Source organism: Megalobrama amblycephala, linkage group LG21, assembly GCF_018812025.1.
Source record: "Megalobrama amblycephala isolate DHTTF-2021 linkage group LG21, ASM1881202v1, whole genome shotgun sequence".
In the NCBI taxonomy this organism is placed as follows: Eukaryota; Metazoa; Chordata; class Actinopteri; order Cypriniformes; family Xenocyprididae; genus Megalobrama; species Megalobrama amblycephala.
This window is the reverse complement of record NC_063064.1, coordinates 31,504,970-31,525,987: the sequence shown is the minus strand read 5'-3', so window position 1 is coordinate 31,525,987 and position 21,018 is coordinate 31,504,970. Positions and strand designations below refer to the sequence as shown.

The 21,018-nt window shown below is 36.0% G+C and overlaps 3 protein-coding genes across 3 annotated transcripts in view; 2 read left to right on the top strand and 1 right to left on the bottom strand.

The window, feature by feature from the left end:
- The first annotated feature begins 673 nt into the window (after positions 1–673).
- On the top strand, positions 674–8,371 carry orc2 (origin recognition complex, subunit 2). Its single transcript, XM_048172372.1, has 16 exons — positions 674–937; positions 2,197–2,346; positions 2,450–2,536; positions 2,619–2,696; positions 2,779–2,810; positions 2,885–2,942; positions 4,164–4,336; positions 4,474–4,572; positions 4,651–4,760; positions 4,868–5,000; positions 5,080–5,176; positions 5,256–5,402; positions 7,242–7,413; positions 7,715–7,776; positions 7,859–7,977; positions 8,053–8,371. Exons 1-16 carry the CDS (start codon positions 859–861, stop codon positions 8,134–8,136), a joined length of 1,680 nt encoding a protein of 559 aa, XP_048028329.1. The 5' UTR covers positions 674–858; the 3' UTR covers positions 8,137–8,371.
- cfap410 (cilia and flagella associated protein 410) lies at positions 8,336–15,925 on the bottom strand. Its single transcript, XM_048172374.1, has 7 exons — positions 15,514–15,925; positions 15,358–15,376; positions 13,722–13,768; positions 13,409–13,641; positions 13,188–13,335; positions 13,019–13,115; positions 8,336–9,161 (listed from the first exon to the last, which is right to left on the bottom strand). The coding sequence occupies exons 1-7, from the start codon at positions 15,588–15,590 to the stop codon at positions 9,027–9,029; spliced, it is 756 nt and encodes a 251-aa protein (XP_048028331.1). The 5' UTR covers positions 15,591–15,925; the 3' UTR covers positions 8,336–9,026.
- A 149-nt stretch (positions 15,926–16,074) lies between these two features.
- Positions 16,075–21,018, top strand: part of pfklb (phosphofructokinase, liver b) — a 12,868-nt gene continuing 7,924 nt past the window's right edge. Inside the window, exons 1-7 of the mRNA XM_048172371.1 lie at positions 16,075–16,293; positions 16,755–16,828; positions 16,900–16,977; positions 17,692–17,881; positions 18,146–18,311; positions 20,743–20,787; positions 20,862–20,970. Coding sequence (XP_048028328.1) covers positions 16,212–16,293; positions 16,755–16,828; positions 16,900–16,977; positions 17,692–17,881; positions 18,146–18,311; positions 20,743–20,787; positions 20,862–20,970 — 744 coding nt within the window. The 5' untranslated portion in view covers positions 16,075–16,211. The remainder of the gene's footprint in view (positions 16,294–16,754; positions 16,829–16,899; positions 16,978–17,691; positions 17,882–18,145; positions 18,312–20,742; positions 20,788–20,861; positions 20,971–21,018) is intronic.

The window sequence follows — 21,018 nt, the reverse complement described above, 5'->3', positions numbered from 1 at the left end:
GTCCCTGATTGTTCATGCCAGTTTATTTTATGCAATATTTGACTTGCATTGATTTTGGTTTTGAGTACAGAACCTTATATGCCCTTTTATATTTTATATTGCAACAGTTTCTTCATAATAAAAGGGTGAATTTAATCTTTCAATTCAGTCCAGTGACATTTAAAATCGCCTCGGCTGGATTGAAACCGGTCAGAACATTATCAAATGACATTTCTGTATCAGAATATAATAATATAGTGAGTTGAAGTGTGCCTGAAGAGGTCATGTAAATAGTGACGTCTAAAGCTTCGACGCGAAACGCGTTTTTATTTGTCAGATTTACGCTGATTATGCTTTAAAGCTCTTGGATTGCGATTAACTGGGATTTTATTATCTGTTGATTGATTATTATCAACTGCGTTTTAATTAAAAACAACCGTTGAAATAGAACTGGGACTGTCACGTGATAGCTGTTACTTTTCTCAGCGCTGCTTCGGATGGACCGATCACAGCGATTCGCGATGACTTGAGAATTAATTTTAGGAGATGCAGCTGTTTTACATTTTTATTCCAGATTCAAATTAAGCAAACATTAATTCACCCGCAGTAAAAAAATAAAAAATAATAAAAATAAAAAAATGACGTCGACCCAGGAATTATGGGAGGTGTAGTTTACAATGAAGCCTCAGCGACTCACGTGACCCTCGTCCTGTCACACGTGGGTTAAAATCTTTCCAGTGGCGCGGAAAGCAGTACCTCACATTTTCAACAGATCTAATCGCGCAAAATGAAGCGTTATTATTATAACAAATGTTAATAAACATCTGTGTGGGACAGATATTACAGTTTAATGTCGGAGTTTAGTGTCTGAGCAGCAGGATGACGCAGAAACAGCCGTTAGAGGTTCGGTTCGTGGCTGATGAGGATGTTTTGGATCATATTGTTGAGAAACAACAAGGTAAAAGAGTTTCTCTTACATTTTACATTAATAACTCGATATTTGTGTGATTTACTAAAGCTTTATATACTCCATCAGCTTCTTGCTTTTACTTTTAAAACTATAAATTTCCACACAAACAGCTTTTATTTAGTTTTTACTTATCAAAATAGTACTGTAGTAGTTGTACTATGACATATATATGGTAATGCCATGGTATTTTGTTACCTGAGATACATACATACATACATAGTGTTATTTTAGTATCATTGAGATACTGTAGTTTTATTAATATTTTGAATTAGTTTATTTGGATTTTTTTAATATTTTATTTTATTTTTTATGGTTTTATTTTTTATTTAAAGGGTTAGTTCACCCAAAAATGAAATTTCTGTCATTAATTCCTCACCCTCATGTCGTTCCACACCTGTAAGACCTTCATTCATCTTCAGAACACAAATTAAGATATTTTTGATGAAATCCGATGGCTCAGTGAGGCCTGAGCAATGACATTTCCTCTCTCAAGATCCATTAATGTACTAAAAACATATTTAAATCAGGTCATGTGAGTACAGTGGTTCAATATTTATATTATAAAGCCACGAGAATATTTTTGGTGAATCAAAAAAACAAAATAACGACTTATTTAGTGATGGACGATTTTAAAACACTGCTTCAGGAAGCTTCGGAGCGTTATGAATCTTTTGTGTTGAATCATGATTCGGATCGCGTGTCAAACCGCCAAACTGCTGAAATCACGTGACTTTGGCGATCGGAACCGCTGATTCGACACACTGATTCATAACGCTCCGAAGCTTCCTGAAGCAGTGTTTTGAAATCGGCCATCACTATATAAGTCGTTATTTTGTTTTTTTGATTCACCAAAAATATTCTCGTGGCTTTATAATATTAATATTGAACCACTGTACTCACATGAACTGATTTAAATATGTTTTTAGTACATTAATGGATCTTGAGAGAGGAAATGTCATTGCTCAGGCCTCAATGAGCCATCGGATTTCATCAAAAATATCTTAATTTGTGTCCTGAAGATGAACGAAGGTCTTACGGGTGTGGAACGACATGAGGGCGAGTAATTAATGACAGAATTTTTATTTTTGGGTGAACTAACCCTTGAAGTTAACCATAATAACACTTATATACGTGTATATATAATGCGACACTGACAAAATACATGTGTATATATATGTGTGTGTGTATTTTTGCATATATATTTTGTCAGCGTCTCATGCATTATGATTATGAATATGTCTCTACAGATATAAAAGCAGCTAATGGATCCGTACAGACGCTGGTGACCCTGAAAACCCCTCAGAAATCCAAAAGATCTCCTGAGGAGGAAGAGGATGATGATGAAGAGGTGTTTGATGAGCAGAACTATGTGGACGTTCTGTGCACTGGATCACAAGGTGAAGATTCACATCATCACTACAGATCATGTACCGTCAGCTGAATAAACCTGATATATATTGATTTGTACATGATTCGTCTCATTGCTTGTTTATTTCCCAGATGAGAGTGAAAACGCAGCCGTCACGGCTGGATCGGCTGTCTTCTCGTTTCAGACCATCAAACGAGGGAATAAAATGGCTCAGATGGGTGAGTGGACACTAATCGATCGACTCAATTAACACTAAAGCTCGTGTGTGACTGATGACGAGTGTTTCGTGTGTTTGTGCAGCGTCAGAATGGGCTCGAACACCCGGGAAGAGCGTGAGCTTCAGCACATCCGACACTAACGAGGAGACGTCCAGCAAAAGTTCGTCCTGATCCTGTAGTTTGTTTTTATTCTGTCTCTCAGTTTAAAGACTGACTCTCGTTTTCTCTGTTCGTCTCTCCAGGATCAGCCGGTCAGAACAAAACCCCTCAGAAGGTGAAGCTGAAACACATTATAGGTTTTTAACATGTGTTTGTGTTTTATTGACTGATAAACTCACGTCTGCTCAGGGAAAGAAGGTGCAGTTCATCTCCACGACACCCCACCGGCTGAGGAAGAGACTCGCAGGTTCGTTTGGGGTTTGTTTTTGATTATTTAATGATAAGAAGACAAATAACAAAACTAATCCATAATGACAGTGACATTAAAGATGAGAAACAAAGAGCAAAAAACATAAAGAGCAATATAACAGCTTTAATTTATTTTTTGTTTTAGTTTTATTATAATTTATTACATTTTAATTAACTAAAAATATAAAAATAAAAGCTTTCATGTTAGTCATGTTTAGTTTAGTTTTTAGTCATTTTATTGTTTTCTTTTTTCTTTTTTTTAATTGTTTTTAGTTTTTAAAATATTGCTATTTAGGTTTCATTTATTTTTATTTCAGTTTTAGTTTTTATTTATTTACATTTGTTAATTTTTGTGCTTCAACTTAAACTCATTTCAGTTTATTGCCAAGAAGTCAACATTTTTATTTTTAGTTATTATATAACTAATAATGCATATATATATATATATATATATATATATATATATATATATATATATATATATATATATAAAAATAAATATATGCATTATTAGTTATATAATTATAACTAATAATATTTTTATTTCAGCTTATTATTAACAGAAATATTTTATTAGCTTTAGTTAACGATAATAACACTGCCATACAATATTATTTTCTTCCAAAAATAAATAAATACTAACAAAAATGTGCAGAATAATAACTAAATTGGCAAAGAAAATGTACTTTAAATTCCAGAATAAAAGCACATAAATTACCCTAAAAATTATGCATTCAATCATACAAATAAAAGTCTTATAATTAACAAATCATTGTGTATAGTTATTAGATTATAATAAATTATCCATAGTTTAATATTATTGTAAAAAATATTATATTACAATGAAAAAAAATCTAATTAATTTATCTTTAAAAAAACTCACAAATTTTCCCTATTTATTTAAAAAAATATCTTCTCTAACAACTAAAATAGACATTTTTCTAACAAATAGTGTTTCAGATATTAATAACAGTATATAATTGATTTTAAAAGAAGTAAATTTTACTTCAGTAACTTCTAACTGTGACGCGAAACAGGATATTGAGCTCAATGTTGTTTTCTTTCCTCAGCGTTAGTGAATCATTTCCAGTAAGAGCAGAACAATCTGACGTCTTGTTTACTGGATTCTGGATTTGTTTGTCTTGGTTCAGTTTTGTTTGTGTGTATTTCCTGTCACCCGCGTCTCACAGACTGATGTTTTGTTGTAATTGTGGTTCAGCTCCGAACCTGCGGTCAGACAGCGAGAGCGACTTCTCGCCCTCGAACTCTGAGGATGATGATGATGCTGAAGAACACGAGACCCCAAAGCCCAAAACACCCAGTAAAAACACAGCGGCCACATCCGCCGCCGCCCTCTACAAGACCCCCAATAAGAAAGGCAAGAAAGCAGAGGTGAGCGTTTCATCCTGACCTTTAACCTTCAGATGACCCTGAAATGTATCATGAACGTTCTTTATGTATAAATACTTCTTGTATTCTTCTGTAAATGTCTTTTTCTTTCGCTCATGAATGTGACTCTCTTCCCTCAGTCTGATCTGGTGGAGGAATATTTCGAGGCTCACAGCAGCTCTAAAGTGCTGACGTCTGACCGGACGCTCCAGAAGCTGCAGACGCCCAAACTGGACCGGGTCAGTGATCTTGAGCCGCCGCTGAGGATTATGGGATCTGTACGAGGTCTGACGCAGGTGTTCGATTGTGTTTTGTAGGAAACTCTGATCAGCCTTTTGAGTGACAACCCTCCACGATTTGCAGAAGAAATTAATCAGCTGAACGCAAAACATGAGAAGAACTTCGACCAGTGGATGCTGCAGCTGCAGTTGAGTGTGTGTGTGTGTGTGTGTGTGTGTGTGTGTGTGTGTGTGTGTGTGTGTGTGTGTGTGTGTGTGCACATGCTCATCTGGTGTTTGTCTGGTAATATTTCAGCATGGGCTTTAACATCTTGATCTACGGTTTGGGCTCCAAGAAGCTTCTGCTGGAGAAGTTTCGCACGTCCATGCTGTCGGACTACGATCATGTGGTGGTCAACGGCTTCTTCCCCAGTATGACCCTCAAATCGGTCAGTTTATGCCACTTTAAATGTTGTCTGACAGCTTTGATCTGATTGTCATCATCCGAATCTTCCTGTAATCCTCCAGATCTTAAACAGCATCACCGCAGACGTGTTCCAACATGAGGGAAGTTTCCGTAATCCTGAAGACCAGGTCGACTTCATCGTCAAAACTCTCAAAGAAGGTACGGCTCGCGTGTGACGTCTCTCTGAACTCATCTCTGATGGTCTTCGGTGGCTGTAAGTCATGTGTTCTCGTTCCAGACCCCAGCAATCACGTCTTTCTGATCGTCAATAACATCGACGGGCCCATGCTGAGGGGTGACAGGACCCAGCAGGCACTGGGGCAGCTGGCGGCGGTTCCCAACATGCACCTGCTGGCCTCCATCGACCACATAAACGCTCCACTCAGTCAGTGTCATGCTTTAGGTTTAGGATGATAACTATGGAAGCTTGTTTCTGACATGGAATACAATAAACTATAAAGGTAATTGCAACTTTTTATTTTGCAATTTGGACTTTTTATTCTCACAATTCTAAGTTTAGACATAAACTCAAAATTGTGAGAAATACTGTCAGAATTGCGAGATATAAATAAACTTGCAATCGTTTTTAAAATAAATTTTATTACTTGCAATTACAGGAAATAACTTCAGAATTCCAAAATATAAATTAAACACAACTGCAAGGAAAAAAGTCAGAATTGCGAAAATTAAACTTGAAATTCTGAGGAAAAATTCAGAAATACAAGATATAAATTAAATGCAATAATGAGGAAAAATGGCAAAATTGCGACATAAACTTGCAATTACGTGAAATAATGTCAGAATTGCAAGATATAAATTAAACTCAATATTGAGAATTTTAGAATTGCAAGTTATGAACTTGAAATTACAATTTTAGGATTGTGAAAAAATAAACTTGCTATTGGGAGAAATAATGTCAGAATTAATGTGAGAGTTGCGAAAATTAAACATATATAAATATGCGATATAAATTAAACCCAATGGATGGTTATAAACTTCCAATTGTGAGAAAAAACATCAGAATTGTGGAAAAAATAAACTTGCAATTACAGGAAATAACATCAGAATACTAAAATATAAAATTAAACAACTGTGAGGAAAAAAGAATTGCAAAAATTAAACTTGAAATTCTGAAGAATAAATTATAAATTAAATGCAGTAACAAGAAAAAATGGCAGAATTGTGAGTTATAAATGTGCATTTGCGAGAAATTATATCAGAATTGCGAGAGATAAATTAAACACAATAGCGAGAAAATTTCAGAATTGCAAATTATGAACTTGAAATTACAATAAATAATTTCAGAATTGTGAAAAATAAACTTGCTATTGGGAGAAATAATGTCAGAATTAATGTCAGAATTGCTAGAAATAAATTAAACGCAATGGCGAGAAACAATGTCAGAATTACGAGTTATAAACTTCCACGAGATTAAAAACATCAGAATTGCGGAAAAATACTTGCAATTACAAGAAATAATGTCAGAATTCCAAAATATAAAATTAAACACAATTGCGAGGAAAAAAGTCAAAATTGCGGAAATTCTGAGGAAAAAATTCAGAATTACGAGTTATAAATTAAATGCAATAATAAAAAAAAATGCCAGAATTGCAAGTTATAAACTTCCAATTGCAAGAAAAAAAACATCAGAATTGCGGAAAAATTTACTTGCAATTACAAAAAAATAACGTCAGAATTCCAAAATATAAAATTAAACACAATTGTGAGGAAAAAATAAAACTTGAAATTCTGAGGAAAAAGGCAGAATTGTGAGTTATAAACATGCAATTGCGAGAAATTATATTAGAATTGCGAGAAATTAAACGCAGTTGTGTGAAATAATGTCAAAATTGCGAGATATAAATTAAACGCAATAGCGAGAACATTTCAGAATTGTGAGTTATGAACTTGAAATTACAAGAAAAAAAAATCAGAATTTCGAAAAATAAATGCTTTTGCGAGAAATAACGTCAGAATTGGAAAAAAATAAACTTGAAATTGTTAGGAAAAAAGTGAGAATTGTAATATAAACTCATAATTCTGAATTTTTCAAAAAGTCAGGATTGTAAGATAAAAAGTCGCAATTACTTTTTAAATTTTATTTAGTTTTTAAATTCTGTGGCAGAAGCAATCTTCCATAGATACTGATGTAATGGCCTTGTAATATCCAGTAGATGGAGAACATGATTCCCTGTTTGTAATCAAACACCTGGTCTGTCTTCAGTCTGGGATCAGGCGAAGATGAGCATGTTCAACTGGCTGTGGTACGAAACCACGACGTACCTGCCGTACGCGGAGGAGACGTCGTATGAGAACTCTCTGCTGGTGCAGCAGACGGGGGCGCTGGCGCTCAGCTCGCTCACACACGTGCTGCGCTCGCTCACGCCCAACGCCAGGTGACGACACTTGAGCACTTTCAGAAATCATTTATGAAACACATACAGTTGGATTTCATGCTGCAGCAAAAGTGAGGAACAAATCTGAAGTTATAAAGGCAGAAACTGACATTCGTATGAAAAGTTTTTGCAGTCATACACCAGTAATTAATATATTCCAATATTGATTATAAAAATAAGAAAAATAGCAAATCACAATATGCATGTATATAATATTATAAATTGTTTGTAGGAACGTTTCAGAAACTATTATACATTTTTGTATTGTATGATATAATGTTTGTGTCCATGTGATTTGCAGGGGAATCTTCAGATTACTGGCCGAGTTTCAGCTGGAGAACAAGGACAATCCTGCGTACACGGGTAAAACATCATCACTGCCGCCGAGTTCATTTATAATCAAGCTCCTGGATTTTAAAACGTGATTGTTTTCTTGTTTGTTCAGGATTGTCTTTCCAGGATTTCTACCAGCGCTGTCGCGAGTCTTTCCTGGTGAACAGTGACATCACGCTGCGCACGCAGCTCACCGAGTTCAGAGATCACAAACTCATCCGAACCAAGAAGGTCAGAGCTCGCCTGTCCCTTCATATGTGCAGCGTAACTGAAGAGATTATTAAAACAGCATTATTTGTGTGTCAGGGCGCCGACGGGGTGGAGTATCTCCTCATTCCGGTGGATAACGGGACTCTGACTGACTTTCTGGAGAAAAACGATGTGGAGTGAAACCGGGAAAACATCAATGCCCTCCACGTGAATAGCACTTGATCTGATAAATAACGTGTCAATATTGTATCATAAATGATTTAGTTTTGTACTTCATGTTCGAGGAAACATGGCTGAAGGCGGTTGCAGGTTTAAATGACACTTAATATCATGTACAGTATTGTGTAAAATTGTGTAGGATCATGATGGAAACAATAAATATTCTTGTGCATTTGAATTTATTAACATAGAAAAATACATTCTCATATGTATTATTTCAACACAAAATGTTGTTATACTTCATTTAGATAATTACAAAGCAAAACATTTCATCCAAAATAGGAAAACGTCTTAGTTTGAACAGGAAAAGGCAACTTGGTAACAATCACAAGTGAACATGACGGATTCAAACAAACGAAAGCTTTTTACATTATTCATTACTTTTTGTACTGTATTAAGTGTTGCAGTGATCTGGACTGATGTCTGGTGTCGTTTAAAATGACTGAAATGTTAATATCTGAGATATTCTGCCTTAAACATAACACACAAAAATAACTTAGACATTTGTAATAGAAATATGGGTAACACTTTTCAACAAGGTTTCATTTATTAACATTAAATACATTAGTTAAAATGAACTATATTTATACAGCATTTATTATTCCTGAAGTTAACTTAAACATGCACAAAAGTTATGTTAACATTAATGCACTGTGAAACTAACATGAATGAACAACTATTTCTACTGGCATTAACAGGTTAATAAATGCTGTAAGAAATATATTGCTCATGTTACCTAATGCATTAACAAATGAAACATTATTATAAAGTGTCACCAAAATATGTATAAACCTGTCATTTTCCCAAAAGTAAACTCTGGTTGCTGGTTTAAATGTTTTCCCCTGGTGAGTTTATGAGCAGATGGGAGATTTCTCTCTCTGTCGACTGCGTGATCTGAGTTTGCTCTCTGTGACTGACTGAACGATTTTCAGTTCCTCGACGTCCAGATCCTTCAGCAGGAGGAGAACGGCCTCTAATGTGTGACTCTACAAGGAACAACAAAGATGAGTTACATATGAGCAGTGTAGGGGGTTACACATTACAAGTAACGTGCATTACGCAGTCAGCTCACTTTTTGGATGTAACGAGTAAATTAAGGCATTACAAGTCACTTGCATTACATAATTAGTTTTTTGATGTAATGAGTAAAAACGCGTTACAAGTAACGTGCATTACATAATTACTTTTTTGATGTAACGAGTAAATTAACGTGCATTACGCAGTCAGATCACTTTTGATGTAACAAGTAAATTAACGCATTACAAGTAACTTGCATTACATAATTACTTTTGATGTAATGAGTAAAGTAACGCATTACAAGTAACGTGCATTATGCAGTCAGATCACTTTTTTGATGTAACGAGTAAATTAAGGCATTACAACTCACTTGCATTACATAATTAGTTTTTTGATGTAATGAGTAAAGTAACGCGTTACAAGTAACGTGCATTACATAATTACTTTTTTGATGTAACGAGTAAATTAACGCATTACAAGTAACTTGCATTACATAATTACTTTTTTGATGTAATGAGTAAAGTAACACGTTACAAGTAACGTGCATTATGCAGTCAGATCACTTTTTTGATGTAACGAGTAAATTAAGGCATTACAAGTCACTTGCATTACATAATTAGTTTTTTGATGTAATGAGTAAAGTAACGCGTTACAAGTAACGTGCATTACATAATTACTTTTTTGATGTAACGAGTAAATTACCGTGCATTACGCAGTCAGATCACTTTTTTGATGTAACGAGTAAATTAACGCATTACAAGTAACTTGCATTACATAATTACTTTTTTGATGTAATGAGTAAAGTAACACGTTACAAGTAACGTGCATTACATAATTACTTTTTTGATGTAACGAGTAAATTAACGTGCATTACGCAGTCAGATCACTTTTGATGTAACAAGTAAATTAACGCATTACAAGTAACTTGCATTACATAATTACTTTTGATGTAATGAGTAAAGTAACGCATTACAAGTAACGTGCATTACATAATTACTTTTTTGATGTAACGAGTAAATTAACGCATTACAAGTAACGTGCATTACATAATTACTTTTTTGATGTAACGAGTAAATTACCGTGCATTACGCAGTCAGATCACTTTTTTGATGTAACGAGTAAATTAACGCATTACAAGTAACTTGCATTACATAATTACTTTTTTGATGTAATGAGTAAAGTAACACGTTACAAGTAACGTGCATTACATAATTACTTTTTTGATGTAACGAGTAAATTAACGTGCATTACGCAGTCAGATCACTTTTTTGATGTAACGAGTAAATTAACGCATTACAAGTCACTTGCATTACATAATTAGTTTTTTGATGTAATGAATAAAGTAACGTGTTACAAGTAACGTGCATTACATAATTACTTTTTTGATGTAACGAGTAAATTAACGTGCATTACGCAGTCAGATCACTTTTGATGTAACAAGTAAATTAACGCATTACAAGTCACTTGCATTACATAATTAGTTTTTTGATGTAATGAGTAAAGTAACGTGTTACAAGTAACGTGCATTACATAATTACTTTTTTGATGTAACGAGTAAATTAACGTGCATTACGCAGTCAGATCACTTTTTTGATGTAACGAGTAAATTAAGGCATTACAAGTCACTTGCATTACATAATTAGTTTTTTGATGTAATGAGTAAAGTAACGTGTTACAAGTAACGTGCATTACATAATTACTTTTTTGATGTAACGAGTAAATTAACGTGCATTACGCAGTCAGATCACTTTTGATGTAACAAGTAAATTAACGCATTACAAGTAACTTGCATTACATAATTACTTTTGATGTAATGAGTAAAGTAACGCATTACAAGTAACGTGCATTACGCAGTCAGATCACTTTTGATGTAACAAGTAAATTAACGCATTACAAGTAACTTGCATTACATAATTACTTTTGATGTAATGAGTAAAGTAACGCATTACAAGTAACGTGCATTATGCAGTCAGATCACTTTTTTGATGTAACGAGTAAATTAAGGCATTACAACTCACTTGCATTACATAATTAGTTTTTTGATGTAATGAGTAAAGTAACGCGTTACAAGTAACGTGCATTACATAATTACTTTTTTGATGTAACGAGTAAATTAACGTGCATTACGCAGTCAGATCACTTTTTTGATGTAACGAGTAAATTAACGCATTACAAGTAACTTGCATTACATAATTACTTTTTTGATGTAATGAGTAAAGTAACACGTTACAATTAACGTGCATTACGCAGTCAGATCACTTTTGATGTAACAAGTAAATTAACGCATTACAAGTAACTTGCATTACATAATTACTTTTGATGTAATGAGTAAAGTAACGCGTTACAAGTAACGTGCATTATGCAGTCAGATCACTTTTGATGTAACGAGTAAATTAACGCATTACAAGTCACTTGTATTACATAATTACTTTTTTGATGTAACGAGTAAATTACCGTGCATTACGCAGTCAGATCACTTTTTTGATGTAACGAGTAAATTAACGCATTACAAGTAACTTGCATTACATAATTACTTTTTTGATGTAATGAGTAAAGTAACACGTTACAAGTAACGTGCATTATGCAGTCAGATCACTTTTTTGATGTAACGAGTAAATTAAGGCATTACAAGTCACTTGCATTACATAATTAGTTTTTTGATGTAATGAGTAAAGTAACGCGTTACAAGTAACGTGCATTACATAATTACTTTTTTGATGTAACGAGTAAATTAACGTGCATTACGCAGTCAGATCACTTTTTTGATGTAACGAGTAAATTAACGCATTACAAGTAACTTGCATTACATAATTACTTTTTTGATGTAATGAGTAAAGTAACACGTTACAATTAACGTGCATTACGCAGTCAGATCACTTTTGATGTAACAAGTAAATTAACGCATTACAAGTAACTTGCATTACATAATTACTTTTGATGTAATGAGTAAAGTAACGCGTTACAAGTAACGTGCATTATGCAGTCAGATCACTTTTGATGTAACGAGTAAATTAACGCATTACAAGTCACTTGTATTACATAATTACTTTTGATGTAATGAGTAAAGTAACGCGTTACAAGTAACTTGCATTACGCAGTCAGATCACTTTTGATGTAACGAGTAAATTGACGCATTACAACTCACTTGCATTACATAATCAGATTACTTTTTTGATGTAACGCATTACAAGTAACGTGCATTACGCAATCAGATCACTTTTTTGATATAACGAGTAAAGTAACGCATTTCAAGTAAAGTGCATTACATAATCAGATTACTTTTGATGTAACAAGTAAATTAACTCATTACAAGTAACTTGCATTACACAATCAGTACTTTTTTGATGTACGAGTAAAGTAACATTACAAGTAACGTGCATTACGCAATCAGATCACTTTTTTGATGTAACGAGTAAATTAACTCATTACAACTAACTTGCATTACATAATCAATTACTTTTTTTGATGTAACGAGTAAAGTAACATTACAAGTAAAGTGCATTACATAATCAGATTACTTTTGATGTGACGAGTAAAGTAACATTATAATTAATGCGCATTACGCAATCAGACTACTTTTTTGATGAAACAAGTAGTGCATACAAGTAACATGCATTATGTAATCAATTACATAATTGAGAGCGAGCCTCATCCAGAGAAAAATGTATATAATGCATTACTTACTTTCCATAAAAAGTAACTATGTAACATAATTACTTATTGTTTTAGGGAGTAACACAATATTGTAACGCATTACTTTTAAAAGCAACTTTCCCAACACTGCATATGAGCTGCTGCTGAATGAGCAGACAGTGTCTGTTTGTACCTTCCTCTTAGACGTGTCTCCGGCCTCTCGCGGGGACGACAGCGATGGGAACTTGTCTCTAGCCAGCAGCTTCATTCCCAGCTGAGCACGAATTTTACTGCACAGACATCAGCGTGTTCAGTTCACACCCACAGACAGAAACACGGCAGAAATAAAGGTCGGATCTTACTTGGTTTCCTCCATACTGTAATTAAGAGGGTCGTTCTCGGAGTCTGCTTCTGTGTGGCCATTGGTTGAGCTGGTGGGGGCGGGGTTTGAAGGGCTCACAAGCTCCTCCCCTTCTTTTAATGCTTGTGCGAGCTCCTCCTCTGTAACCACTGACAGAACAAACCCATGAATATTCATATCTATCAGGTTCATGATTTCATCCATCACTGTAACTCGGCTCACCCTGGTTGTCTAGTTTGTGCAGTCCAGGCAGGTTTCTGATGACGGTCAGGCGGTATGTGCTGGGGTCAGCAGCGTCGCAGCACGGGTTCTCCGCCAGCCACAGGACCTTCAGACAGCTCAGACTCTTCAGATGCCGGAGTTCGGACAGACTCTGAATGTTGTTGCGTCTCAGATAGAGCTCGCTGAGATGCTGACAGGACGAGATGTGCTCCAGAGAGGAGATGTGATTGGCACTGAGAGCACAGAGAGAGCCGCTGTTACAGATATATGAGGAGATTTATTATCAATTATTGCCAGAAACTTCAAAACAAACCTCAGTGTGAGAACCTCGACGTTAGGAATCTCCTCAAATATGGAGATCTGTGGAGAAATGAACACATATATACACTTACTATGATAGATACTCCGGTACTGAATAAATGCCATATTATATTGATATACTATAATACTGTAATATACTGTAATATATGAATATAGAAATCATTCAGTAGCACAGTATTACCAATGCTAACTATGCAATCCTATTTTTGCCACATAAAAATGAAATCATCATAATTATGACATAAAAAATTTAAATAATGATATTACAAAGATGAATATTGGAAATTGGCATGCCAAGTCAAAATGATGACTTTATTAGTCATCGATTAATCGCAATTACTTGTATCTAACATGAATGTTTGTAAATATACACATATTTACAAACTTTTATGTTAGATGCGATTAATTGATTCGACAGCACTACTTTTTTATGTCAATTTTGACTTTTTAATCTCGTAAATGACTTGGCATCTCAATTTCGACTTTTTGTATCATTTTGACTTTTTGTCATAATTATGACAAAAAAAAAAAAAATCGAAATTATGACGTTACAAAGATATTTCTGAGATGAATACTGGAAATTGAAATGCTAAATCAAAATTATGAGAAAAATTAGTCCTGTCAAATCGATTAATCGTGATTAATCGCATCTAATATAAAAGTTTGTGTATATATATATATATATATATATATATATATATATTTTTTTTTAATATATATATATTTATATATACAAATAATATAAATATACACATATTTAAAACCGTTTATATTAGATGTGATTAATCGCAATTAATTGATTTGACAGGACTAATTTTTCTCATAATTTCGACTTTTTGTGTCATCATTTTGACTTTTTTCATAATTATGATTAAAAAAAAATCGAATCGAAAATTGAATATTGGAAATTGACATACTAAATCAAAATTATGATTTTATTAGTGCTGTCAAATCGATTAATCACATCTAATATAAAAGTTTGTATATATATATAATATAAATATACACATATTTACAAACTTTTATATTAGATGTGATTAATCGCAATTAATTGATTTGACAGGACTACTTTTTATCTCATAATTTTGACTATTTTTGTCATCATTTTGACTTTTTGTCATAATTATGAAAAAAACGAGATTATAACATTACAAAGATATTTCTGAGATGAATATTAGAAAAATTAACATGCGAAGTCAAAATTATGATTTTATTAGTGCTGTCAAATCGATTAATCGTGATTAATCACATCTAATATAAAAAAGTGTGTGTGTATATATATATATATACATATATACATACATATATGTGTAAATATATGCATATTTACAAACTTTCATGTTAGATGCAATTAATCACGATTAATTGATTTAAAAGCACTACTTTTTATCTCATAAATATTACTTTTCAAAATGACTGTCATAATTTCGACTTTGTGTCATCATTTTGATTTTATGTCATAAATATGACTTTTCATGTCATAATTAATATTTACCAAAGCATGTTTTTTTTTTTCTAATATGGCAGAAATATGCTTCCACAGATAATAGTGTTGAAATATAATGGCATTTATTTGCAATATAATGTAATTTTAAACATTAAAAACAAGAAAAAGATTCAATACTCACGTCTGTCAGATTACAGCCCCTGAAACACACGAAGAATGCAGTTATTCAGCACATATCAACACTGAAGATATCTAACTACAATCACACAGACTAAATTAATAATCATAATTAATGATTGTCATCAGGCTAACCGCTAACAAACAGCACAAAACACACCAGCAGTTTAATTTCTTCACACTCTCCAGGTCCGATGCTTTAGCTCGAGCCAGAACAAGTTTGCGGGTTAATTTCATGTTGATAATCGCAAGGTTTTATTTCGAAATGCGTCAATATTGATCCCAAACTCGCCTGTTGTCATCACATCACTGCTTCCCTCAGGCAGCGCGCATGCGCCTCACTCCGCGTCTATGACAACAGCGCGCTCAGTTCACAGTCTGACCAGCAGAGGGCGACAAAACACCAACAATAGTTCTCGCGCTTCAAACTTCTCGATGACCTCTAAATATAATGTTTAATTTGCTTTTGGTCAATGTTTTCCACTCTCACTAAACATTACACTACTCCTTTAGCTCATTAACTTTAAATCGTCCTGAAATAAACTGCCTCAGTCAGCAGGATTTCGTTTTAATTAAGGAATTCACTGGAATTCTTCATTTTATTCGTTATTTCTCAGTTTAAGTCGATCATATGTAATCTTCGTGAGAGATAATTAGATGTTTTATGTTCAAAAACAAGCAGAAAACTGTTGCTCGAGGCAGGAACGCGCAGAACAAACAATAGGCGGAGCGAGACGCGCGTACGTGAGCGCGCCGCCGACACTATTCGTGCGCTGCGTGCCGTGAATATAAGAAGCTTTCAGGGGAATCAGTCCGTGTTTTCCGCTGTTGAAGGGTTTATATCTGCGATCTTCCATCATGCATGTGGACTTTGAGAAGCTGCGGATGAGCGGCGCGGGGAGAGCCATCGCGGTCCTGACCAGCGGCGGGGACGCGCAGGGTAAAAAGATAATAAAAGCGCATAAAATGGCTCTGACAGCACAATCCACTTTAAACGCGTCTCACACATTCTTTCACACATGATGCACAATATACATAGGGATCATACACATCCCGTGTGTCTTACTACCTGTTGTAGAGGAATCCAGTCGGGCACACATCTCATTTAATGCTGATGAAACTCCTGCACTGCGGGTTTCATGTGTTACTAATGCAAAATGGGCTCTGCTTAGTGTGTTTTTAGAAGAGAGTGAATATCTAGAGCACAAGTAATGCATGACTGTTAAGCAACTTATTTGAGCTGCACTTTCTGTCTTTTAAATTTGCATTGCATGTTGCCAGATTGCATTAGACATTTTTTTCCAACTCATTTATCTGTAGATGTTGCAATAAACAGACATGATCTCACTTTTAGATGCACTTTTCAGAGTGAAATGCATCATGATGTGTGGTTTCCTGCAGGGATGAATGCGGCTGTTCGTGCTGTAACACGCATGGGCATTTTTGTGGGTGCCAAAGTCTACCTGATCTATGAGGTAGGAGATTACCTGCACACTGGAGTCACTGATCGCTGGTTCTGTGATTCTCACGGGTGTGTTTCTCTCAGGGTTATCAAGGACTGGTGGATGGAGGCGACCATATCAAACTCGCCAACTGGCAGAGCGTCACCAACATCATTCAACTTGTAAGTCTGAGACACTAGTTTCCATGTTGATTTCATGTTCCCAGTCGGTTTCTGCAGGAAACGCATGGCTGTCAGTCATCCTCCTCTGACTGACAGCAGCAGGGTTGAGATTAAAGCGGCAGATTGAATGTTAGATTACGGCACACACACACACACACACACACATCTGCAGACTAATCAAGATCACAGCTGTGTTCAGAGTGGATTATGAGCACGATTCACAGTATATTCTGTATTATTCAGTTTAGTTAAAAGTGGACCTGTAATGTTCCTTTCACAAGATGTAATATCAGTCTCTGGTGTCTCCAGAATGTGTCTGTGAAGTTTCAGCTCAAAATACCCCACAGATCATTTATTATAGCTTGTCAAATTTGCCCCTATTTGGGTGTGAGCAAAAACACGCCGTTTTTGTGTGTGTCCCTTTAAATGCAAATGAGCTCCGCTTTCCAGAAGAGGGCGGAGCTTTAACAGCTCAACAACAACAAAGCTGGAGAATCTCACACAGCCAAAATGAGGATTGTCAGTAACGGTGTTCAGCCTTACATTGTTCAAACCGGAGTCGACAGTGATGGAGACAACATTACACACTAACTAAAGTTAACAAAGTCAAATCATAATCAACCACCCCTTTAAAAACACTGGGATAAAGTGTGCAGTTAGCTCACAACATTCAGTTTCCATGCTGCTTTTGTGTGTTTTCGCTCCTGTCGTCAGGGCGGCACCATCATCGGAAGCGCCCGCTGTAAAGCCTTCACCACGCGAGAGGGCCGTCTGTCAGCGGCGTTCCACCTGGTCCAGCGCGGCATCACCAACCTGTGTGTGTGTGGAGGAGACGGCAGCCTGACGGGGGCCAACATCTTCCGCAGCGAGTGGAGCCACCTGCTGGCAGAGCTGGTGCAGCAGGGTACACACACACACACACACACACACACACACACACACACACACACTCTCTCTCTCTCTGTTGTGTGTCACACAGTTCCGCTCCAGTTGCTTTAGTCCATCAATAGCGTTAGTGTTTGTGTTCCATTAGAAGCTGCCAGGATCTTCTGTGTCCCTCATTCACAATGAACTCTCACGCCGCACTTCAATTACAAACACCCCAAACTGTCTTCAGTAGAAGATTGAAGGAGCTGATAGTGTGTGTGTGTGTGTGTGTGTGTTTCAGGTCGGATCACAGACTCTCTGGCGCAGCAGTTCACTCATCTGAACATCGTGGGTTTGGTGGGATCCATTGATAATGATTTCTGTGGAACTGACATGACAATCGGAGCCGATTCTGCTCTGCATCGAATCATGGAAGTTATTGATGCCATCACCACCACAGCACAGAGGTCACACACACATGTACACACACACACACACACACACACACAACATGCATAAAGCACAGATTTGTATTCGGGTTGAATGAGTTCTTCTCTGACTCTTTTCAAACACATTAAAAAACGAGAAACAAAGTCAGAATTGTTAGAAACAAAGTCAGAATTGCAAAGTCAGAATCGCGAGAAACAAAGTCAGAATTGTCAGAATCGTGAGAAATAAAGTCAGAATTGCAAAGTCAGAATCGCGAGAAACAAAGTCAGAATTGTCAGAATCGCGAGAAATAAAGTCAGAATCGCGAGAAATAAAGTCAGAATTGCAAAGTCAGAATCGCGAGAAATAAAGTCAGAATTGTCAGAATCGCAAGAAATAAAGTCAGAATCGTGAGAAATAAAGTCAGAATTGCAAAGTCAGAATCGCGAGAAAGTCAGAATTGCAAAGTCAGAATCGCGAGAAATAAAGTCAGAATCGCGAGAAACAAAGTCAGAATTGCAAAGTCAGAATTGCAAAGTCAGAATCGCGAGAAACAAAGTCAGAATTGTCAGAATCGCGAGAAATAAAGTCAGAATTGCGAGAAATAAAGTCAGAATCGCGAGAAATAAAGTCAGAATTGCAAAGTCAGAATCGCGAGAAATAAAGTCAGAATCGCGAGAAATAAAGTCAGAATTGCAAAGTCAGAATCGCGAGAAATAAAGTCAGAATTGCGAGAAATAAAGTCAGAATCGCAAAGTCAGAATCGCGAGAAAGTCAGAATTGCAAAGTCAGAATCGCGAGAAATAAAGTCAGAATTGCGAGAAATAAAGTCAGAATCGCGAGAAAGTCAGAATCGCGAGAAATAAAGTCAGAATCGCAAAGTCAGAATCGCGAGAAAGTCAGAATTGCAAAGTCAGAATCGCAAGAAATAAAGTCAGAATCGCGAGAAATAAAGTCAGAATCACGAGAAATAAAGTCAGAATCGCAAAGTCAGAATCGCGAGAAAGTCAGAATTGCAAAGTCAGAATCGCGAGAAAGACAAAATTGCAAAGTCAGAATAACGAGAAATAAAGTCAGAATCGCGAGAAAGACAGAATTGCAAAGTCAGAATAACGAGAAATAAAGTCAGAATTGCAAAGTCAGAATCGCGAGAAAGACAGAATTGCAAAGTCAGAATAACGAGAAATAAAGTCAGAATCGCAAAGTCAGAATCGCGAGAAACAAAGTCAGAATCGCGAGAAACAAAGTCAGAATAACGAGAAATAAAGTCAGAATTGCAGTCAGAATCGCGAGAAAGACAGAATTGCAAAGTCAGAATAATGAGAAATAAAGTCAGAATTGCAAAGTCAGAATCGCAAAGTCAGAATCGCGAGAAATAAAGTCAGAATCGCAAAGTCAGAATCGCGAGAAAGTCAGAATTGCAAAGTCAGAATCGCGAGAAATAAAGTCAGAATTGCAGTCAGAATCGCGAGAAAGACAGAATTGCAAAGTCAGAATAACGAGAAATAAAGTCAGAATTGCAAAGTCAGAATCGCGAGAAACAAAGTCAGAATCGCGAGAAACAAAGTCAGAATCGCGAGAAATAAAGTCAGAATTGCAAAGTCAGAATCGTGAGAAATAAAGTCAGAATCACAAAGTCAGAATCGCGAGAAACAAAGTCAGAATCGCGAGAAACAAAGTCAGAATTATAAAGTCAGAATCACGAGAAATAAAGTCAGAATTGCAAAGTCAGAATCGCGAGAAAGTCAGAATCACAAAGTCAGAATCGCGAGAAACAAAGTCAGAATTGCAAAGTCAGAATCGCGAGAAAGTCAGAATCACAAAGTCAGAATCGCGAGAAACAAAGTCAGAATTGCAAAGTCAGAATCGCGAGAAAGTCAGAATTGCAAAGTCAGAATCGCGAGAAATAAAGTCAGAATCACAAAGTCAGAATCGCGAGAAACAAAGTCAGAATCGCGAGAAACAAAGTCAGAATTATAAAGTCAGAATCACGAGAAATAAAGTCAGAATTGCAAAGTCAGAATCGCGAGAAAGTCAGAATCACAAAGTCAGAATCGCGAGAAACAAAGTCAGAATTGCAAAGTCAGAATCGCGAGAAAGTCAGAATTGCAAAGTCAGAATAACGAGAAATAAAGTCAGAATCACAAAGTCAGAATCGCGAGAAACAAAGTCAGAATTGCAAAGTCAGAATCGCGAGAAAGTCAGAATTGCAAAGTCAGAATCGTGAGAAATAAAGTCAGAATTGCAAAGCCAGAATCGCGAGAAAGTCAGAATTATAAAGTCAGAATCGTGAGAAATAAAGTCAGAATCGCGAGAAATAAAGTCAGAATTGCAAAGTCAGAATCGCGAGAAACAAACACAATAAAAACTGATATGATGCTGCAAGTGACACGATGACATAATTCCCACGTTATTGGAACAAATATATGCTGCCGCTCTCTCTCACTCACTCATACGCTTGTGTTTCAGTCATCAGAGGACGTTTGTGCTGGAGGTGATGGGACGCCACTGCGGGTGCGTCTGATTTACTTCCTCAACTGTTACTCTTCATAAGGGACTCTGGTCTGATCCGGTCTGTGGTTCTGCAGGTATCTGGCGGTGGTTTCCGCTCTGGCGTCTGGAGCCGACTGGCTCTTCATCCCGGAGGCTCCACCGGAGGACGGCTGGGAGGATCACATGTGCGCTCGACTGGGAGAGGTGAGGCGCTTCTGCTCTGGGCCGCACCGTTCGGGGATCATTGTGTTT